The sequence below is a fragment of the Amphibalanus amphitrite genome, unplaced genomic scaffold (assembly GCF_019059575.1).
Source record: "Amphibalanus amphitrite isolate SeventyFive unplaced genomic scaffold, NRLGWU_Aamphi_draft 000719F_arrow, whole genome shotgun sequence".
Classification (NCBI taxonomy): Eukaryota; Metazoa; Arthropoda; class Thecostraca; order Balanomorpha; family Balanidae; genus Amphibalanus; species Amphibalanus amphitrite.
Window position 1 is genome coordinate 287,041 of NW_024882213.1, and position 15,282 is coordinate 302,322.

General features: G+C 49.4%; 2 protein-coding genes across 8 annotated transcripts in view; both read right to left on the bottom strand.

The window, feature by feature from the left end:
• Window positions 1–371: 371 nt before the first annotated feature.
• LOC122365161 (DNA-directed RNA polymerase III subunit RPC5-like) overlaps window positions 372–15,282 on the bottom strand; it is a 39,321-nt gene continuing 24,410 nt past the window's right edge. For all 7 annotated transcript variants that reach the window (XM_043336134.1, XM_043336139.1, XM_043336136.1 and 4 more), the window contains 7 exons: window positions 5,443–5,636; window positions 4,745–4,932; window positions 4,108–4,315; window positions 3,629–3,831; window positions 3,059–3,222; window positions 1,729–1,807; window positions 372–1,348 (listed from right to left, as the gene is read on the bottom strand). In XM_043336134.1, coding sequence (XP_043192069.1) covers window positions 1,163–1,348; window positions 1,729–1,807; window positions 3,059–3,222; window positions 3,629–3,831; window positions 4,108–4,315; window positions 4,745–4,932; window positions 5,443–5,636 — 1,222 coding nt within the window. In that variant the 3' untranslated portion in view covers window positions 372–1,162. The remainder of the gene's footprint in view (window positions 1,349–1,728; window positions 1,808–3,058; window positions 3,223–3,628; window positions 3,832–4,107; window positions 4,316–4,744; window positions 4,933–5,442; window positions 5,637–15,282) is intronic.
• On the bottom strand, window positions 9,281–10,934 carry LOC122365162 (chymotrypsinogen A-like). The gene has a single exon (XM_043336140.1). The coding sequence runs from the start codon at window positions 10,908–10,910 to the stop codon at window positions 9,606–9,608; it is 1,305 nt and encodes a 434-aa protein (XP_043192075.1). The 5' UTR covers window positions 10,911–10,934; the 3' UTR covers window positions 9,281–9,605.

Consider the following 15,282-nt stretch of genomic DNA (forward strand, 5'->3'; position numbering starts at 1 on the left):
CATAGGCCCTAAGAAATGAACTAGTTGAAAGATGTAATGGTTTCACAACGTAAAAGACACTACTTATTTCTTTTTCATGTATTTTACGTATATAATTATGAAATCGAGTCTATGTCAGATACATCAACTGCCACATGCACTTTGGGAAGGTTATCAAATGTTCTGGGCTTACATTCAAGGCATATTCCAGAAATCCGTATGCTTTTTTTATACAAAAGTACGACTTAGAAATTCATTCACTTATTGACAGCAATCACACAGCAATGCAATCGCCATTCATTACCTTCAAATAGCAACACGGCAGTGTCGGTTACTTAGTGGACGCCGTTTATTCCGAAATTTACGTCCCACGACTCGAATAAAACGCTCAAGACGGTTCCAACTTTGTATATTTGCTCTCTGAAACACTTTCAAATGCCTTGAGCCACAACATAACAATGGCCACTGAGAACAATAGCTATTGAACTGCTCCTTTAGCATGGTTTCCAGTCACTCCCAGCCTCATCACGTGGTTAACGGTGTAACCCGACCGAAACATTGGCAGACACTGCATCTCAATAACCTGCACTCAAAAGTCAAACACCGTTACACCACCCATCTCGAACACAAGCTGCATCCAAAAACGTCACACCGTTGACGTCCTGAGCGACGGTTCTGATCACTGTTCCGGTTGAAAGGGTCACGACAAACAGCCGTTATAAACACGACTTGTAAGCCTGGTGACCTCCCTGGATCACTTCCTGGCGCATACTGTCCCTAGCCGAGGCAGCATCGCTATCAAATGATGGCCCTCCTTCAGTGTATCACACCCAACACTGCTCCCGTAACGAAGGTGCGTTTGGAGACACTAGCAACGAATGACGTCACACCAGCGGACGAATGAGGGAGGGACATCACACCAAGAATGGGTGACGTTGGACCGATGGACAGTGACGTTACAAGGCAGTGAATGACGTCACATTAGCGGGAAGTGACGTTACAGCCTGGGCACGTCACGCCAGGTGAGGTCACCCTGGCCTGTAAGAATCTGTAAGAATCTTGACCCTGGCAGCAACTAACGTTACACATGTAACATCCCACCGACGAGTCCTTGACAACGACAACGAGTGTATCCACTGTCTTATCTCCCACAGTTTCTCTCCTCTACCCCCACTCCGCACGGCTAGCTCTTGCTCTCTGGCGGCTCCACCTTAACCTTGACCGTCCCGGTAGCGGAGCCGGAGGCGCGCCGGTGTTTGCCCCGCGATCCTCCCTCCCCGGAGGATTCGTTATCAGACGAGGCGCTGACAGAGTCACGGTGGGAGCGCTGGCGACGTCGGCGGCTCTTGGACGGACTGCCGCCCGCTCCCTGCGGGTAAACGGGGGGGGGGGGTGTCAGAAGGTGCATAGAAGGGTCGGGTCAAACTGCTGGTCGTATGAAAGATCGACAACACGGGATAATCACACTTCCCTTCAGCTAGCTGCGATATCAGGCTGATTAGCGTACATCAATTTTACTGAGCCTGACTGAATATATTACGTGGTTATTATTAATCAACATTGCATAATGATCAATTAAACAATGAAAACGAGAGATGTTCTAAATGTGTGTCGGGCATACACTAGCTAGCCAACACTCGTAAACCCCCATATGGGTCGCTGGACAAGCATGCAATCTGTCTCCATAAATTGTGTTTTATAAGCCGGTCCCTCCCAACAGGTCCTTCGAAGTCACCGTCACAGACTCACCCCCTCCTTGAAGGCCTTCATCAGCTGCTGGTGCTTGGCCTCCCACAGCATGTGCTGGCGCTGGGCGATCTCCGGGTAGCTGCCGGCACAGGGAGCATCGATACACGTCAGAAGGGCCATTGAAGACACGGCATTATGACATCTCTCAGTTATTAAATTCGGGGACGTGGCTTTTAGTCAAAAAATTGATACGTTCTAATATATATTCGTAAACTTAGGAAGCAAGTTGTTTTCGATGCAGATCTGGTTAAATGTAACAGCAGCATTTGTCCTGATTAAGTCTTTTCCAATGGATTCTAGTTTTCTTATCGCCTTCTTTTCTTGGATCGATACTCTACTGAAGATAGAATTCATGATAGCAAGTAAAAACACATTCCAAGTTACATACATTTTTTTCGGACCGGTTTCGATATACTCCCTATATCATCCTCAGCGAGACTATGTTGCGCAAGATACAATAGTTAGGACATTGCAACATGACAAAGACGTTAAATATTAGGTCACCATATTGGTAGATATAACAGTGCAAAATTATAGAATACCAGTGAAACAATTATACACTACAGATGACGAAATTCGATTCAAACTTTAAGTGACACAGCGACACAAAAATAACAATGGTACACGTGAAAGACGAAACATGGTGACTTTTGGAAAAGGATCACACAGAATCTAGCACTAGCTATTTTACACAAGTCTGGGGCCATCAAACAAACTAAGGTATACTTTAAATTTGTACTGGCGGTTGATGTCTGGGTTCCTGTGTCTGATGTAGGCTCCTTCTAGCGCACCCAGACGTCTCCGGTTGGTCGTTGAGCAGAGGATAGTGGTGCTCTCTTCTGTTTTTTAGTCAAGGGATCCGCGTGGTGTTCATCGTTATGCTGTTCTGGTGCTCCTTTGTATTTGTGTCCTTGTAGTCGGTGATCTAGAGTATCCACTGTTTTGCCGATGTAAGCGTTACCAGGCTGGAGTGCGCATCCCTCCTTGTTACATTTATACTGGTAAACAACATTGGTCTGTGACAGTGGAGCCTTGTCTCTTGTTAGGTTGTTGGTCATGACTAGTTAGGTTTGACTAGCATGACTAGCATGGACCGCATTTTGCGGCCCATGGCGGTTTGTTTATTTTGCGTCGGTGCGGATCACTGGACGTACCTGACATGGTCGTTTATTTCACATAAACGACCTCACCAGCCGTAAAATACAGGCAACGTAACTGGTCCTATGGCGTCAATAGTCATGTCGCATCTGTGACAACACTAATCATATCACGTAAGCACATAATCATAACACTGATTGATCCTACCTATGCCGTCCCCGATTTCGCCCACCTGCGCTCGTGCTGCGGGTCGGGTTTGAGCCTGAGTCGCCAGCCGCGGTCAGCCACCAGCTCGGCCACCTGCTGCAGCAGCTCTGTGACGTCATCATTGGGCAGCCGGGTGGCCTCTGCCAGCTCCGAGCGGCTCAGGAACGACTTCTGCGTGAACTGGTACAGCTGGGGAAAGGACAGACGATTCGAGTCATTTGTGGACAGAGCAGGTCACATACAAATTTCAAAGCACACGACAGAGCCCAAGCTTGGCGAAAAAAATAGTCCACAATATTTAGCAGTATTTCTCCCCTCCTCTCCCTCTTATCCACAACCTGAGTGCACTTGGGTCTGCGGCCACCGTTTCTTTTATCCGGATGTTACTGTTTTTGCCATATACATAAAGAGGTTTCTTGCTCGCGTTTATCAACCTCTCATTGGTGCGTCACACACCCGATGTGAATTACACCTAAGAGAGGCAAAAAATTAAGAAACACCAGGAACCCCGCATCATACTGATAAAAATAGAGATCGAACTGCACCCTAACACCCAAACTCCCTCGATGTCCGATAGCCGCCGTTCAAAGCTCACCATCCAGTCCCGTGCGCGTGCCAGCAGTTCCCCCGACACTCCGGTGCGCGGCGCCTGGCTGCCTTTGGGATATAGCACATCGCTCCTGACAACCCACAGACCGCGCACCAGCTGTGCGGTCTGCTGGAGCACGCGCGCCACGTCTGCCGCCGGCGTGGCGCGGGGCAGGAGGGGTAGCAGAGAGCTAAACTGGCTGATCTTCACTGTGGGTAACGGGAGACGGGGGTTAATACAACTTCGCCGCAGGAACGGGAGACAGTACCATGGCAATGCCACGTGTTCGTAAGTCCAAGAAGTAACAAAACGCAAAGTGACCGCCAACGTAACCAGCTCCACAAACATAGGAAAATCCTTGCATGGTGATCATAGACCAGCCAGTACAACCATTTGTCAAGATGAAACTACATAAGCGAAAACTACATCCCCACTCCCAAGTTACCACTATCCTCACAGCCTAACACATGCCCTTCCCTACTCACATCTGATCATCAGCGCCCGGATCTGGTCGGCCAGCGGCAGCGTCCGGAGAGCCCGGAGCGCCATCCGGAGCTCGTCCCGGCTCCCGGAGGAGGTGGCATCCTCCGGCTCCGGCTCCGGCAGCAGCCGGTGTCGGTAGGTGTTCAGGTCGACCGTGGCGGATAGAGAGAGGTCCTCGGTGCGCGTGCAGAGCAGCTTCTGCCACTCAGACTGTGTGGGAGAGAGAAAGGTAGACAAGAGGTTTACAGGCAATACGCTAAACGATATTCGGGCTATTTTAACCACAAGCCAGCAGGATTTTATCAGATATGAGACACGTCATCACAAAATGAGCAATTAATCTATTAAGGGAACTGCGTACAGTTTGCAAAGTTGTCACTAATTTGTTATAGATGTTAAATAATTGACTTGCAGTTGCGATAGGTAATTTGTTGATTTCTGCATAGCATGCGGAGACGACAACGGCTTCATATGCCACATCAGCCCCAGCATCCCAGCCAAGGACCCCAAACTGTCCGCCGTATTTGGTAGCTGCATCTCTCCTATTGACTTCCCACTATACACTCATCCGGCATCCCCCACTACCACTCTTCTCCTCATAAAAACTTAACCCTCCCTTCCTACAGATCCAGAACTAACCTCACTACTAGCGCTGTTGCGCTTATGAACGGTGGTCGGCAGCCAGGGCAACTCATCCTGCCGCTTCTTCAGGTAGTGGTAGGACTTTTCTCGCGCCTGTTTGGCTTTGTCCGACTCTGGTCGGGCGAATTTGACGGTGACACGCTCCTGGCTGGGCGCGTCCGGCTCGTCCTCGTCACCAGAGACGTCTGTGGAGGGGGTACAGAGACGGGTACAGTAAGGGGTACAGAAGGGCACGTATAACGAGATACAGACAGGTTTGGCAGTGGTACAGGGGTACGGACGGGTGCACACGGAGGAACAGACAGGAAATACCCACAGATGTAGATACACAGAGGGAAAATTGCAAAGGGTGCAAAAACTGCAAAAACTGAATTATAGAGTACACACAGGTAGATACAGGCATAGATGGGTAGAGACACGAAACACAGAGGTGCGTACAGAATGCGTAGGGGGCTCACCGAAACATCAACTCTCAAATTGCCAATCTTCACCATCAACTTCAAAACTCTACACTAAACGTAAGAATGAAACTGAAAAAGGCGAACAGAATGCATGGAATAATGTTCAGCTACAAACGAACAAGCAAACTGATGCCGATACGTTGAGTTTTGGCTTCCAGAACTCAGTGGCCATAAGCGCCCAACATCACTGATCACACTACAACCCTATCTCAGTTTCCCGTATCCCATCCTCACCTTCTCCTAGTTCCCTGGCCTCCTGTCGTCCCTTCTTATCTCCCCGGTCCAGGTAGTCAAAGCTGGGTCGGAGCGCCACTACTGCGTCCACTGGAGAGAGGTGTAGCTCTCCATCTGATACAACGCCGACACAGTAGCGGCGCGAGCTGGGCGTGACGAGAGTGGAGCGCAGCTTCTGTCGGTCCATCACGGAGCTGTGAGAGGGCAGAGGGGAGGGTAAGAGAGAGTGTAGCCCGGTTTCCATGGGCACCTGTGATCCGGATCAGCAAAAGTGGATTAGCTAATCTATAATAGTACATATATGAAAATTAGAATAAGGGATTAACTGATTATACCAGTATAACGCCTTTTGGGGCGACCAACGGAGCGAGCGAGAGGGTGGGCCTTGCACGTGTGATATTGCGAGGGGTACCCCCAAATGACTTGTGCACGGCACCCTACTAACCGGTCTCTAGCGATGCGCCAAATTTGAGCACAATCGGCTCAGCCGTTCTCGAGATTTGGGAGCGGCGCCCTGCACGTGCGCACGTGCAAAATGAGTCCCAACTGACTTGTGCACGGCACCCTACTAACTGGTCCCTAACCGTGTACCAAATTTGAGCGCAATCGGTCCAGCCGTTCTCGAGATCTGGAATTGACCCCTGCACGTGCGCACGTGCAGCAGCACCCCAACTCTGGCACATGGATATGTATGGCCTAGTGGGTGCCTACCTACATGCCAACTTTCAGCGCAATCGGCCCAGTAGTTACCGAGATATTGCAACTATTACAAAAGTGACACCTCTTCGTTTTGCACGTGGCACGTGCATAAGGGGTCACCCACATGCATCGGGAATAGTCCAATACTTGGTAGAAGGAATGAAGCTACCCTACAAAAATTACCGCATGTAAATCGGTCAAGTGGTTGCTGAGATATAAGCGTCGCAGAATCGTGACCACGGCCGGCCGGCCGGCCGCTCATACTCAGAAATTTCCGTTATTCTACGTAAGACTCCGCTCGCTTCGCTCGCTCCGTAATAAGCCTAATCCGCTCTGAATCATAACCTGTAACGAAGAGTTCGAGGAATATTTTACGATATAAATTTGCTGATCCGGGTCACGAGTGCCAATGGAAACGCGGTCAGAGAGAGAGAGAGAGAGAGGGGGGAGAGGAGGGAGAGAGAGAGAGAGAGAGAGAGAGGAGAGAGAGAGAGAGAGAGAGAGAGAGAGAGAGAGAGAGAGAGAGAGAGAGAGAGAGAGAGAGAGAGAGAGAGAGAGAGAGAGAGAGAGAGAGAGAGAGAGATGACAATGCCATTGATAGCGTGACTGGCGTGACTAGCGTGACTTCGATGCCGGATCAGACCAAAGACGGGCGCGGGCGTTTGAGGGTGACGACCTAGAGACACAAGACCCATATGTCATTTCGAGATCTGATAAAGGCCAGAGCAGAGCAAGGTCAATGCCAAAAGTTGAGCTGTTACAAAACCTGTAACATGCCCAGTCACAGCATAGGCGCGGGAACCGGGGGGGGGGGGGGCAGTGGGGGCAGCTTGCCCTCCCCCACTCTGGGGCCGTGGGGGCGGTGCCCCCACAACTTTAAGACGGAATATCGCATTTTTTTGCAAATGTTTTTTGTTGTTGTTAAAAAGCCAAGGGATGATAAATACGTGGCCTAAAACCGGTGAGAAAACTAGATTTGGGGGTACCCTAGGTTGATCTCTATTATGGTGTGCCCCCCCCCCCAGTCTGAAAGTACATAGTTCCCGCGCCTATGGTCCACAGCCATCAACTCCTACCATCTCTTTGCAGCCAGGTGAATACGCGGTACAACTGCATGTGTTGTAAGGAAGCATCTACCCTCCCATGTAAAAAACAAACAAACAACAGTTGTTCTTTGTTGTGGTTTTGTTAGTAGACCAGTCAGTTAGTTAGGGACTACCGGACTACATGGGAGCGCATTTATAGCGCATTCGTAATGCGTCCTATAATCTAGACAAACAATTCACCTTCGCTAACTATACATACATCATCTCTTACTACCTATACGTAAACAGTGTCCTGATGAGCGGTTATTTCGCCGTTACTTCAGAAACAAAATGGAACAGGTTGAGGATTTCTGTTGCGGTAGAGCCTCCATGCAGTCAGTCGCCTACACTCCAGCATGCCACTCATCAGGTTGTCTTTAGTCTCGGCCCTGGTCCGTGGACACGCCACTCGGACGTTCTGGATGAAGGTCTTGGCCCTTGGGTGAGGTCGCCGGCGTCATCTTGTTCAGCTCCTCTTTGACGATCGCCTAGAGATTATCAATTGGCGAGGGGTCGGGTTTGTACGTGCCCTTCTCCCAGAAGCCAGGGAGTTTGCACGCGGCATTTGTCTTCCTGGTGTGATGAACTGGAGCGCCGTTCTGTTGGAACATCGCCCTGGACATCCCTAGATGAAAGACATTCATGGCACAGACCTTGGTCGGTGGGCTGGAGGACATCCATGGATGAAGGGCATTCATGGCACAGACCTTGGTCAATTGTCCATTTTCCTCCCTCCGCTGCATCACCGAGGCTGCAGTCTTCATCACCACTTCGACAGTAGTCGGCCGTGACGGTTTGGCCGGGGGGATGGTGTGCAGGTCAGAGAGGCCTCCGTAGTTCATCATGCCCCAGGCGAGGATCTTCAGGGGCTGCTTCACTGTCTCAGCCAGCCAGCATCCCAAACTTTGTTGACTTAGATGGGAAACGACATCCAAATGAAAACAATTCTCCACTATCACCTCCATTTTTAAATACATTTTTTCACTCCTGGTTTTACTGAAACAATTGCACGGATGGTCTTTTTCATCCCACAATCTACCGCACTTGTAGGTATATAAAATCCTACTTTTGGCCGTTTTCCACCTTTCATGGGCCCTGCCTAACTCGCAATTTTTACTCTCATGTTCTCTTGGGTAAATCATTTTCCCTCTGACACCCATGTAAAAATACATTTTTGGGACACTCTGCAGGCGGCACCTGCAAACTGCTGCGGACCAGACGCGGTCGTTCTGGAGGTTAGATATTTGGGAAATCCCGGAGGGTGACACGTCACTAAAGAAGTACGCTTCCAATCTTGGACAGATCAGTGCTTGCGGGCTTTGACGAGTTCCAGCCAGCTGCCCTTCTGATCTTCGGTCAGCCTGGGCTGCAGCTTGAGCTTGAGCTGCGTCAGTTGGAGGCAGGTCTTCAATAGCAGTGGATGGCCCACTTGGAGGCCGGGCGCTTCTTCGTCGCCAGTTTCTCAGCCAGGGTTCTCGTGGTTTGGTGTCTTTTGAAAGCCAACTTCGCCACGGCAATCGTGTCCGCTCGGCTCATACCTGATTTCTGCCCTCGATCTGGCGATTTTCCAGCGTCTCTCCTTGGCGACCATGGGTCTGCCAGCGTCTGACCGCAGGTACGCCGACGCACATGTCTATGGAAAACTTCCCCTAGGTCATACCGCCCTCAATCATCCCAACTGCGTGGTGTCGGGTCGATAGCGTGAGCCTCTTCACGTTCGGTGATATGCGGTCAAGACCCGTAGGATGCTTTGAGAGGAATGACCTCCCCAATCCCCATCCACCAAGCCAAGGTACCGACCGAGGTAAGGGATCATGCCATCACGTAACACAGTCAGATGTCCTGGGGCAGGACCCCGGTAAATTTTACTTTGCCCGGCGGTCGCAGTCGAGGAAACGACCGCTGGCACCAGCCGCTCGATCTCGGGACACACTGTACCAAGACTGGTTACTACCCCTGTACAGCTCCAACCGTCAGCGGCGATCGAACCTTGGGTACTTTGAAAACCAACACCGCGATAAAAAAGTTTTGCCCTCCAAGCATCATAAGCGTCCACCAGAAATTCAAAGTTATATTTCCAATATTACACAAGAGTAATACAAAACATATCAGCCTACAATTTACAGAGAGCATATTGCGCGAAGAAGATCAACCATGACCAAAGCACTCTTTAAACACGCAGCAGGTCAGCCTCTGCCAAACCGGCGCAAAACCATAGAAAAATGAAATTAAAAAGAGTACCAGAAAAGCGGTCTCAAGCGCTGCAGCATCTACAGGAATTAGATACTGCAATACCTAGAAGACCCGGACACTCTAGCAACGGCGTTATGCAGCCTAAGGCCCTTCAGCACTTGGCCTCAGGCGCTGCAGTAGTTGGTCTCAGGCCGTGCAGTACTGGGCGTCAGCCGTGTTCGACTGAATCCAAGTCAGCGCCTCGGTGACGCGGGCGAACACGTCGGGCCAGTTGGCCACGGCGCACGGCCGGCCGAACGAGACGACGCCGATCAGACGGAACCGTCCCGAGACCTCGGTCACCAGCGGGCCGCCGCTGTCGCCCATGCAGACCGACCTGCCGCCCTCTGCGTAGCCACCGGCGCAGATCATGTTGCTCTTGAGCGTGGTGCCCCAGACACCCTGGCAGCGGCTCTGGCTCCAGACGGGCAGCTGAACATGCTGTAGCGTGGTGGCCTGAGGTTCTTCGGCGCCCACACGGCCGTAGCCGCTGGCGATGGCCGTGACGTCGGCGTACGTCTGGCCGGCCTCGGCCAGGCAGACGGGCGAGATGGTGTTGCTGAAGGTGATCTCGCGGTCCAACTTCAGCAGCGAGAAGTCCCAGCCGCTGCCCGAGGCGCTCGTGTACTGCGGGTGGTTGATGATCTGCTGGACCGAGAAGCGCTGCTCGCCGGTGTCGGTAGTGCCAATGCGCAGGTCGCCCAGCATCACCTGGATCTGGCTGGCGTCTTTGCCGTCGGTGCAGTGGGCCGCCGTCAGCACGTAGCGGTTGTTGATGACGCTGCCGCCGCACCAGGAGCGGGTGTTGCCGGTGCTGACGATGCCGGCCTGCCACGGGAACTGGCCGGCGGTGGCGTCCGTGCCGCCCACCACGCGGGTCTGACGGACGCCGCACTGGCAGTCGGTGCTGGGGCTCGGGGTCGTCTGAGTGCCAGGCTCGGGCACCACGATGCGACAGTAGAAGCCCTTGTCAGTCACCGAGTAGTCTGTGTGGAAGTCGATGGTCAGCAACGTGCCTTTGATGGAAGGCACCGTTCTAGTGCCACAAAACTTCTGGCCGTTGATGGACAGATAGTCCCAATAGCAGCTGCTGTGGGACTCGAGTTGGAACGGGTCACAGCTGATGCTGATCTCCTGGCCAGAACTGCCCCTTACTTTCAGACTTTCGTCGTAGTTGTTTGGGTAGTTGGCATTGTTCTGATAGCCGGGAGAATAATAGGGGTGTGTGCCGGGCTCCAGTGTCCTTTCAGTCGCGGCGCGACCATAGTCGGGTTTCCGAGGCAGCGGCTGGGGGTCATCGTTCTTCACACCGTTTTCATCAAACGGTACAGCGGTAATAGTCGTGTCATCGAAGTCAACCGGCTTGGGTTCCTTCCCCGCTGACTTGGCCTGTGGCTTGGCCAGCGCGGCGGTGGCCAGCAGGCAGCAGCAGGCGATCTGCAGGCGGAGCATGGTGCCGAGTGCTGGGAGCTGAGGTGCCGAGGTACCGGCGCCGCGGGCTCTTATACCGGTCCTTTGGTGCGCAAGTGTGCTCACCATGCAGTTGATGCCGTGACGCGGGGCGTGACGCTGCAGTCTGTCACAGACAAAAGTCGGCCACTGTCCCCATGCATCATGTCACAGGGCTGCTTCCCGTCTGGCTGCCACCGTCACCCGGCTGTGGGCCATCAATAAGCACCATCTATCTCTGTAGACGCTCCTCGTGCAAGGTGCCGTCGTGTCGAAACACCCACCACTGTGACTCTAACACTGGCGGATTCTGGAGGACATTTGAAGGATTTGTGCATCACACAGCGGTGCAAAATTAATAAAATGTCTTTGCATTCTCACATAAAAAGAAAACGTGACTTTCTTCCTAGTGATGGTGCCGGGGGTGGAGGGGGACTTTTGCGTGGATTGAGGAAACTGTGTAGTGCGGAGCGCATTGCCACGATACTCGGCATAGCTTACAACACTTCAATTTTGCACCCCATGTTGAAATTTGGACCACAGTCCACAGGTTATTCAAGGTCAGGGAGATGATGACAAAAGGTAGATGCTGCTTTTCCGTAAGAACTTAACTCACACGAAGAACTTTTTTTGGTTCATGATCATGCCAATTTTTATCTATTCATGTTTTGGGTCATGATCAATAAAGCCACCAGTTTTAACCCGCGACCTGGTGGGGGGGGGGGGCTTTTTTTTGCCCCCCCCCCCCCTCCAGACTTTTCAATATATCTCCAGAACCGATGCGCCGATCGTCACCAAACTTTCAGTACCCTCCCGGACATCAATTTTACACATTGTGACCAAAAATTTTTCCAAAAAGCTATGATAGGTTGGCCGGAAATGACGTCAGAGTGACGTCATGTTCTGCCGTTTTCGACCCAAAAAAGGGTTTCGCGGGAAGAGCTGTCAGGCCTATAGCTTTGCAAATACAGAAAAATGATAAGGACATAAAAGCTGTAGAATTGACAGGGCTACAAAACTGCTATCTCGGATTTTTGCATTTTTTTATTTTAACCCCCAAAAATCAAAAAATAGATTTTTTGGATATAATAGTCGAAAAATCCAAAACGTTTTTTGAATTTCGCAAAAACCGGAATATATGTGATAGTCCTTACCGCCTTCCATCCACATACCAAATTTTAGATTGATACCTCTTTTTTTGGCGAAGTTATAGCGAAAAAACTGTTCAAAATTGATGACATCAAATTTTCAAACTCAATTTTTAGCAATTCTAGACGCCGTATCGCAAAACAAAGACCACCATTAGACTCCCCGTGACGAGTTGCATCGAATCGATACCCATTTTATGCAAAACTATTAACTTTAAAATTTGACCTTTTTTGGCCTGACCTTGACCTGACGTTGACCTGACCTTCACCAGAAAGTAACCTAAGCCGTACCTGATAGTCTCATAACCAACACCATTGAGTTGGAAATGAAAAATTGGCCATAAAACATGCATCACACAACCTTAGTAAAGTTGGGCTCATGTGACCTGACCTGTGACCCCTGGTGACCTGACCTGTGACCTGACCTGGTATTGTCAGTGACCTCTAATAGCAACATATCTACTAGGCAACTGACGCCCTATCGCTGATTCTCGACAAAATGCGTTTTCCTCGGTGTTATAGCGCATTCCCTAGTAGACCCGTGAACGGTGAAACATTTCATCTTTGACCTGACCTGTGACGTCATCGGTGACCCCGAGGTCAATGAAATTTGGTTTCCTTCAATAAATTTGACAGGCCTTTCGAACGCCGTTTGAATTTTGCGGATCCGTCCAGTAGTTTCGGAGATACGAGGGGGGGGGGGGGGCAAAAAATAGCCCCCCCCCCCACCAGGTCGCGTTATAAACAGACCCCACCAGGGCGCGGGTTAAAAACATAAATATCATGTGACTTATATTTAGTAACCAGCTTGGTCAGATAGCTTGAAAAACTTCCTGTCTGTGAGTTGTCTGTGTCGTAAGAGGCTAATTTAACGGGAAAAGGTAAAGGTCGGACGCCGGTTCAAGGTGGAATCGAAACAAAAGAAGGTAAAATTTCGACGAATATGAATACAAATGTGACTTTCAGATGAACATCAAGTTCAGAAGTAAAATGGTGCCATTCATTTTCCTGTAACATGTCAATCATTTCAAACAGACATTCGAAACAAGGATGCCATTTTTGGGAACCTTCGTATATATCATATTGGGAGGAAGAACGTTCCAACTTAATAGCCAAATTTTAAAAAGGGTAGGGAGAGGTGACTTCATGAAATCCTGAACTTCGTGATTCGCAATTTCTCAGAAATCTGAAAATTTGTTGCGCTGTCAACTACCTCTTTCTGTGGGGCTCGCGCAGTCGGTGGAGTGACACTTTGGTAAGCAGCTGCCCCTCCTTCGGTTTATATGGGATAACCTGATGTCTTTTCTCGATTTACTTAACCCTATTAGTGGCAGGGGGGGGGGGGTTGTTTTTATCCACCCCTCAGGTTTTTCGGGAATATCTCCGAAACCGCTGAAGCTACGATGCTGAAATTTTCTGACTTTTCCTAAAACTAAATTGGGCACATTCCCTGAAAATTTCAAGTTCATAACTTTACCAGGGGCGGCTCCAGAGCACTGGGAATTGGGGGGTCCTATTCGTGAAGCGAGTCATTTGGGCGAAGATCACGATGCTGCACCAGTTTTACGAACAGTGAATGAAAGGTATCATGTGATAACATATACAAAGTTATTGTGCATCCTCTTTTGACGTTTTTGCTATAATAGGCGGATCCAGGCGTCCAAAAAGGGGGGTTATTTTTTACCTCCCAACATAGGTGCCCTGACACCGCCTATGCATGACCAATACAATTTTAGTCGTTCTCTCATAAGAAAATTGTAACATAACAAGACCATTGCCACCCTTTTTAGAAACAGTACCAACAAAAACCTTATTTACTATACTTTTTGTGTACCCCCAATCTCAATGATCTGTATCCGCCTATGATTTTTGAAAATGCATATTTTTAGGATCCATGTGAATTCCTGGTTCATTCTCTATCGATCGGCAAAAGTTGCGTTAAGATTGGTTCAGAAACCTGGCCGTGATAAACAGTCTAAAATGTATCTGCAATTTGCCCTTTTTTACCCCCCTCTACCCCCCTATTGACATTTTTTTTTTTTTTTTTTTTTAGAAATGTAGATCTCGTTGAGCCAAATCCAATGCCGTTTGAATTTTGAAAATCGGCCGGTTAGATCTCGAGATATCAAGGGGGGGTCGTAAACAGCCCCCCCCCCCTGCCACTAATATGGGGTAGCCAGGAGCCTGCCACTAATAGGGACTAGAGTACCTTTCTCAACTTACCGAATTGAGAATTAACAAGTGGTGTTTGGTTTGCTAGGTCTATGCCATGTATGTCAGTGGACGACCTTTTTGTCCCGCTTTCCCTGAACCTTTGTAGTGCTGCCAAATGAGAAATATGGTCGAGTTGCTCAACTTCGTGAACCCTAATTTCATGATGAAAAAGTAAAGCAACCATTTTCTGAACAGCCACCCAGGTTCTATTAATACTCTTTCCTAAAAGATATATCCTTTCCATTGCCAGCTATTTACCTTTACGCTGCCCACTGCTATTTTATGCTTAGCCACGGGCAAGGAGGGAAACCATCAATTATGGTCTGAAGACAACATGCGAGATGCGCTGACGGGTGTTGAAAAAGGCTAAATTCAGAAAAGCTTCTCGTTTTTACGGCATCTCAAGACAAACGTTCGTTTATTATCATCGAAAGATAATTCACGAAGTTATGACTCTACTTACGAGGTTAGGAGCAAAAACTTCTTTTTCTTAAATGCAATTTGCGAAAAATCCACAGACGATAATAAAACGAACTAAGAAGAACCATAGCGTGTGCAATGAAATAATCGTGAAGACATGCTTCAACTTTTGCACACCAACGCAAAATGTTGGCTCTGGAGGAAGATTTGTATTTTTTCACGAAGTTATCTTTCCTTACCCTACCTTGCTTAAATCTGAATGATCGATGTATCATAGCCTTGTGATATATTGCCCTTTTTTTAACATGTGGAATTTTCAATTTTCTGCACCAAACGCTTTGAAAAAATATAAAACTTTTACCAGTTTTTGGTTGAAAATGGCGTGATGTCATTTGACGTAATTATACCTCTCGATCACACAAAGTTAACCCGCGCGGGGCTGGGGGTAAATTTCCCCCCCCCTCGCGAATTTTTGCTATATCTCAAAAACGGCGGCGCGTAGCGCCGCCAAACTTTCAGTACCTTTTCTTACATCAATTTGACACGTTCCCTGAAAATTTGAGCGAAATCCTTCGGATTTTTTGTTTTTGAGA

Coding starts and splice junctions, on each gene's coding strand:
- LOC122365162 (XM_043336140.1), bottom strand. CDS start 10,910: ATGCTCCGCCTGCAGATCGCCTGCTGCTGCCTGCTGGCCACCGCCGCG.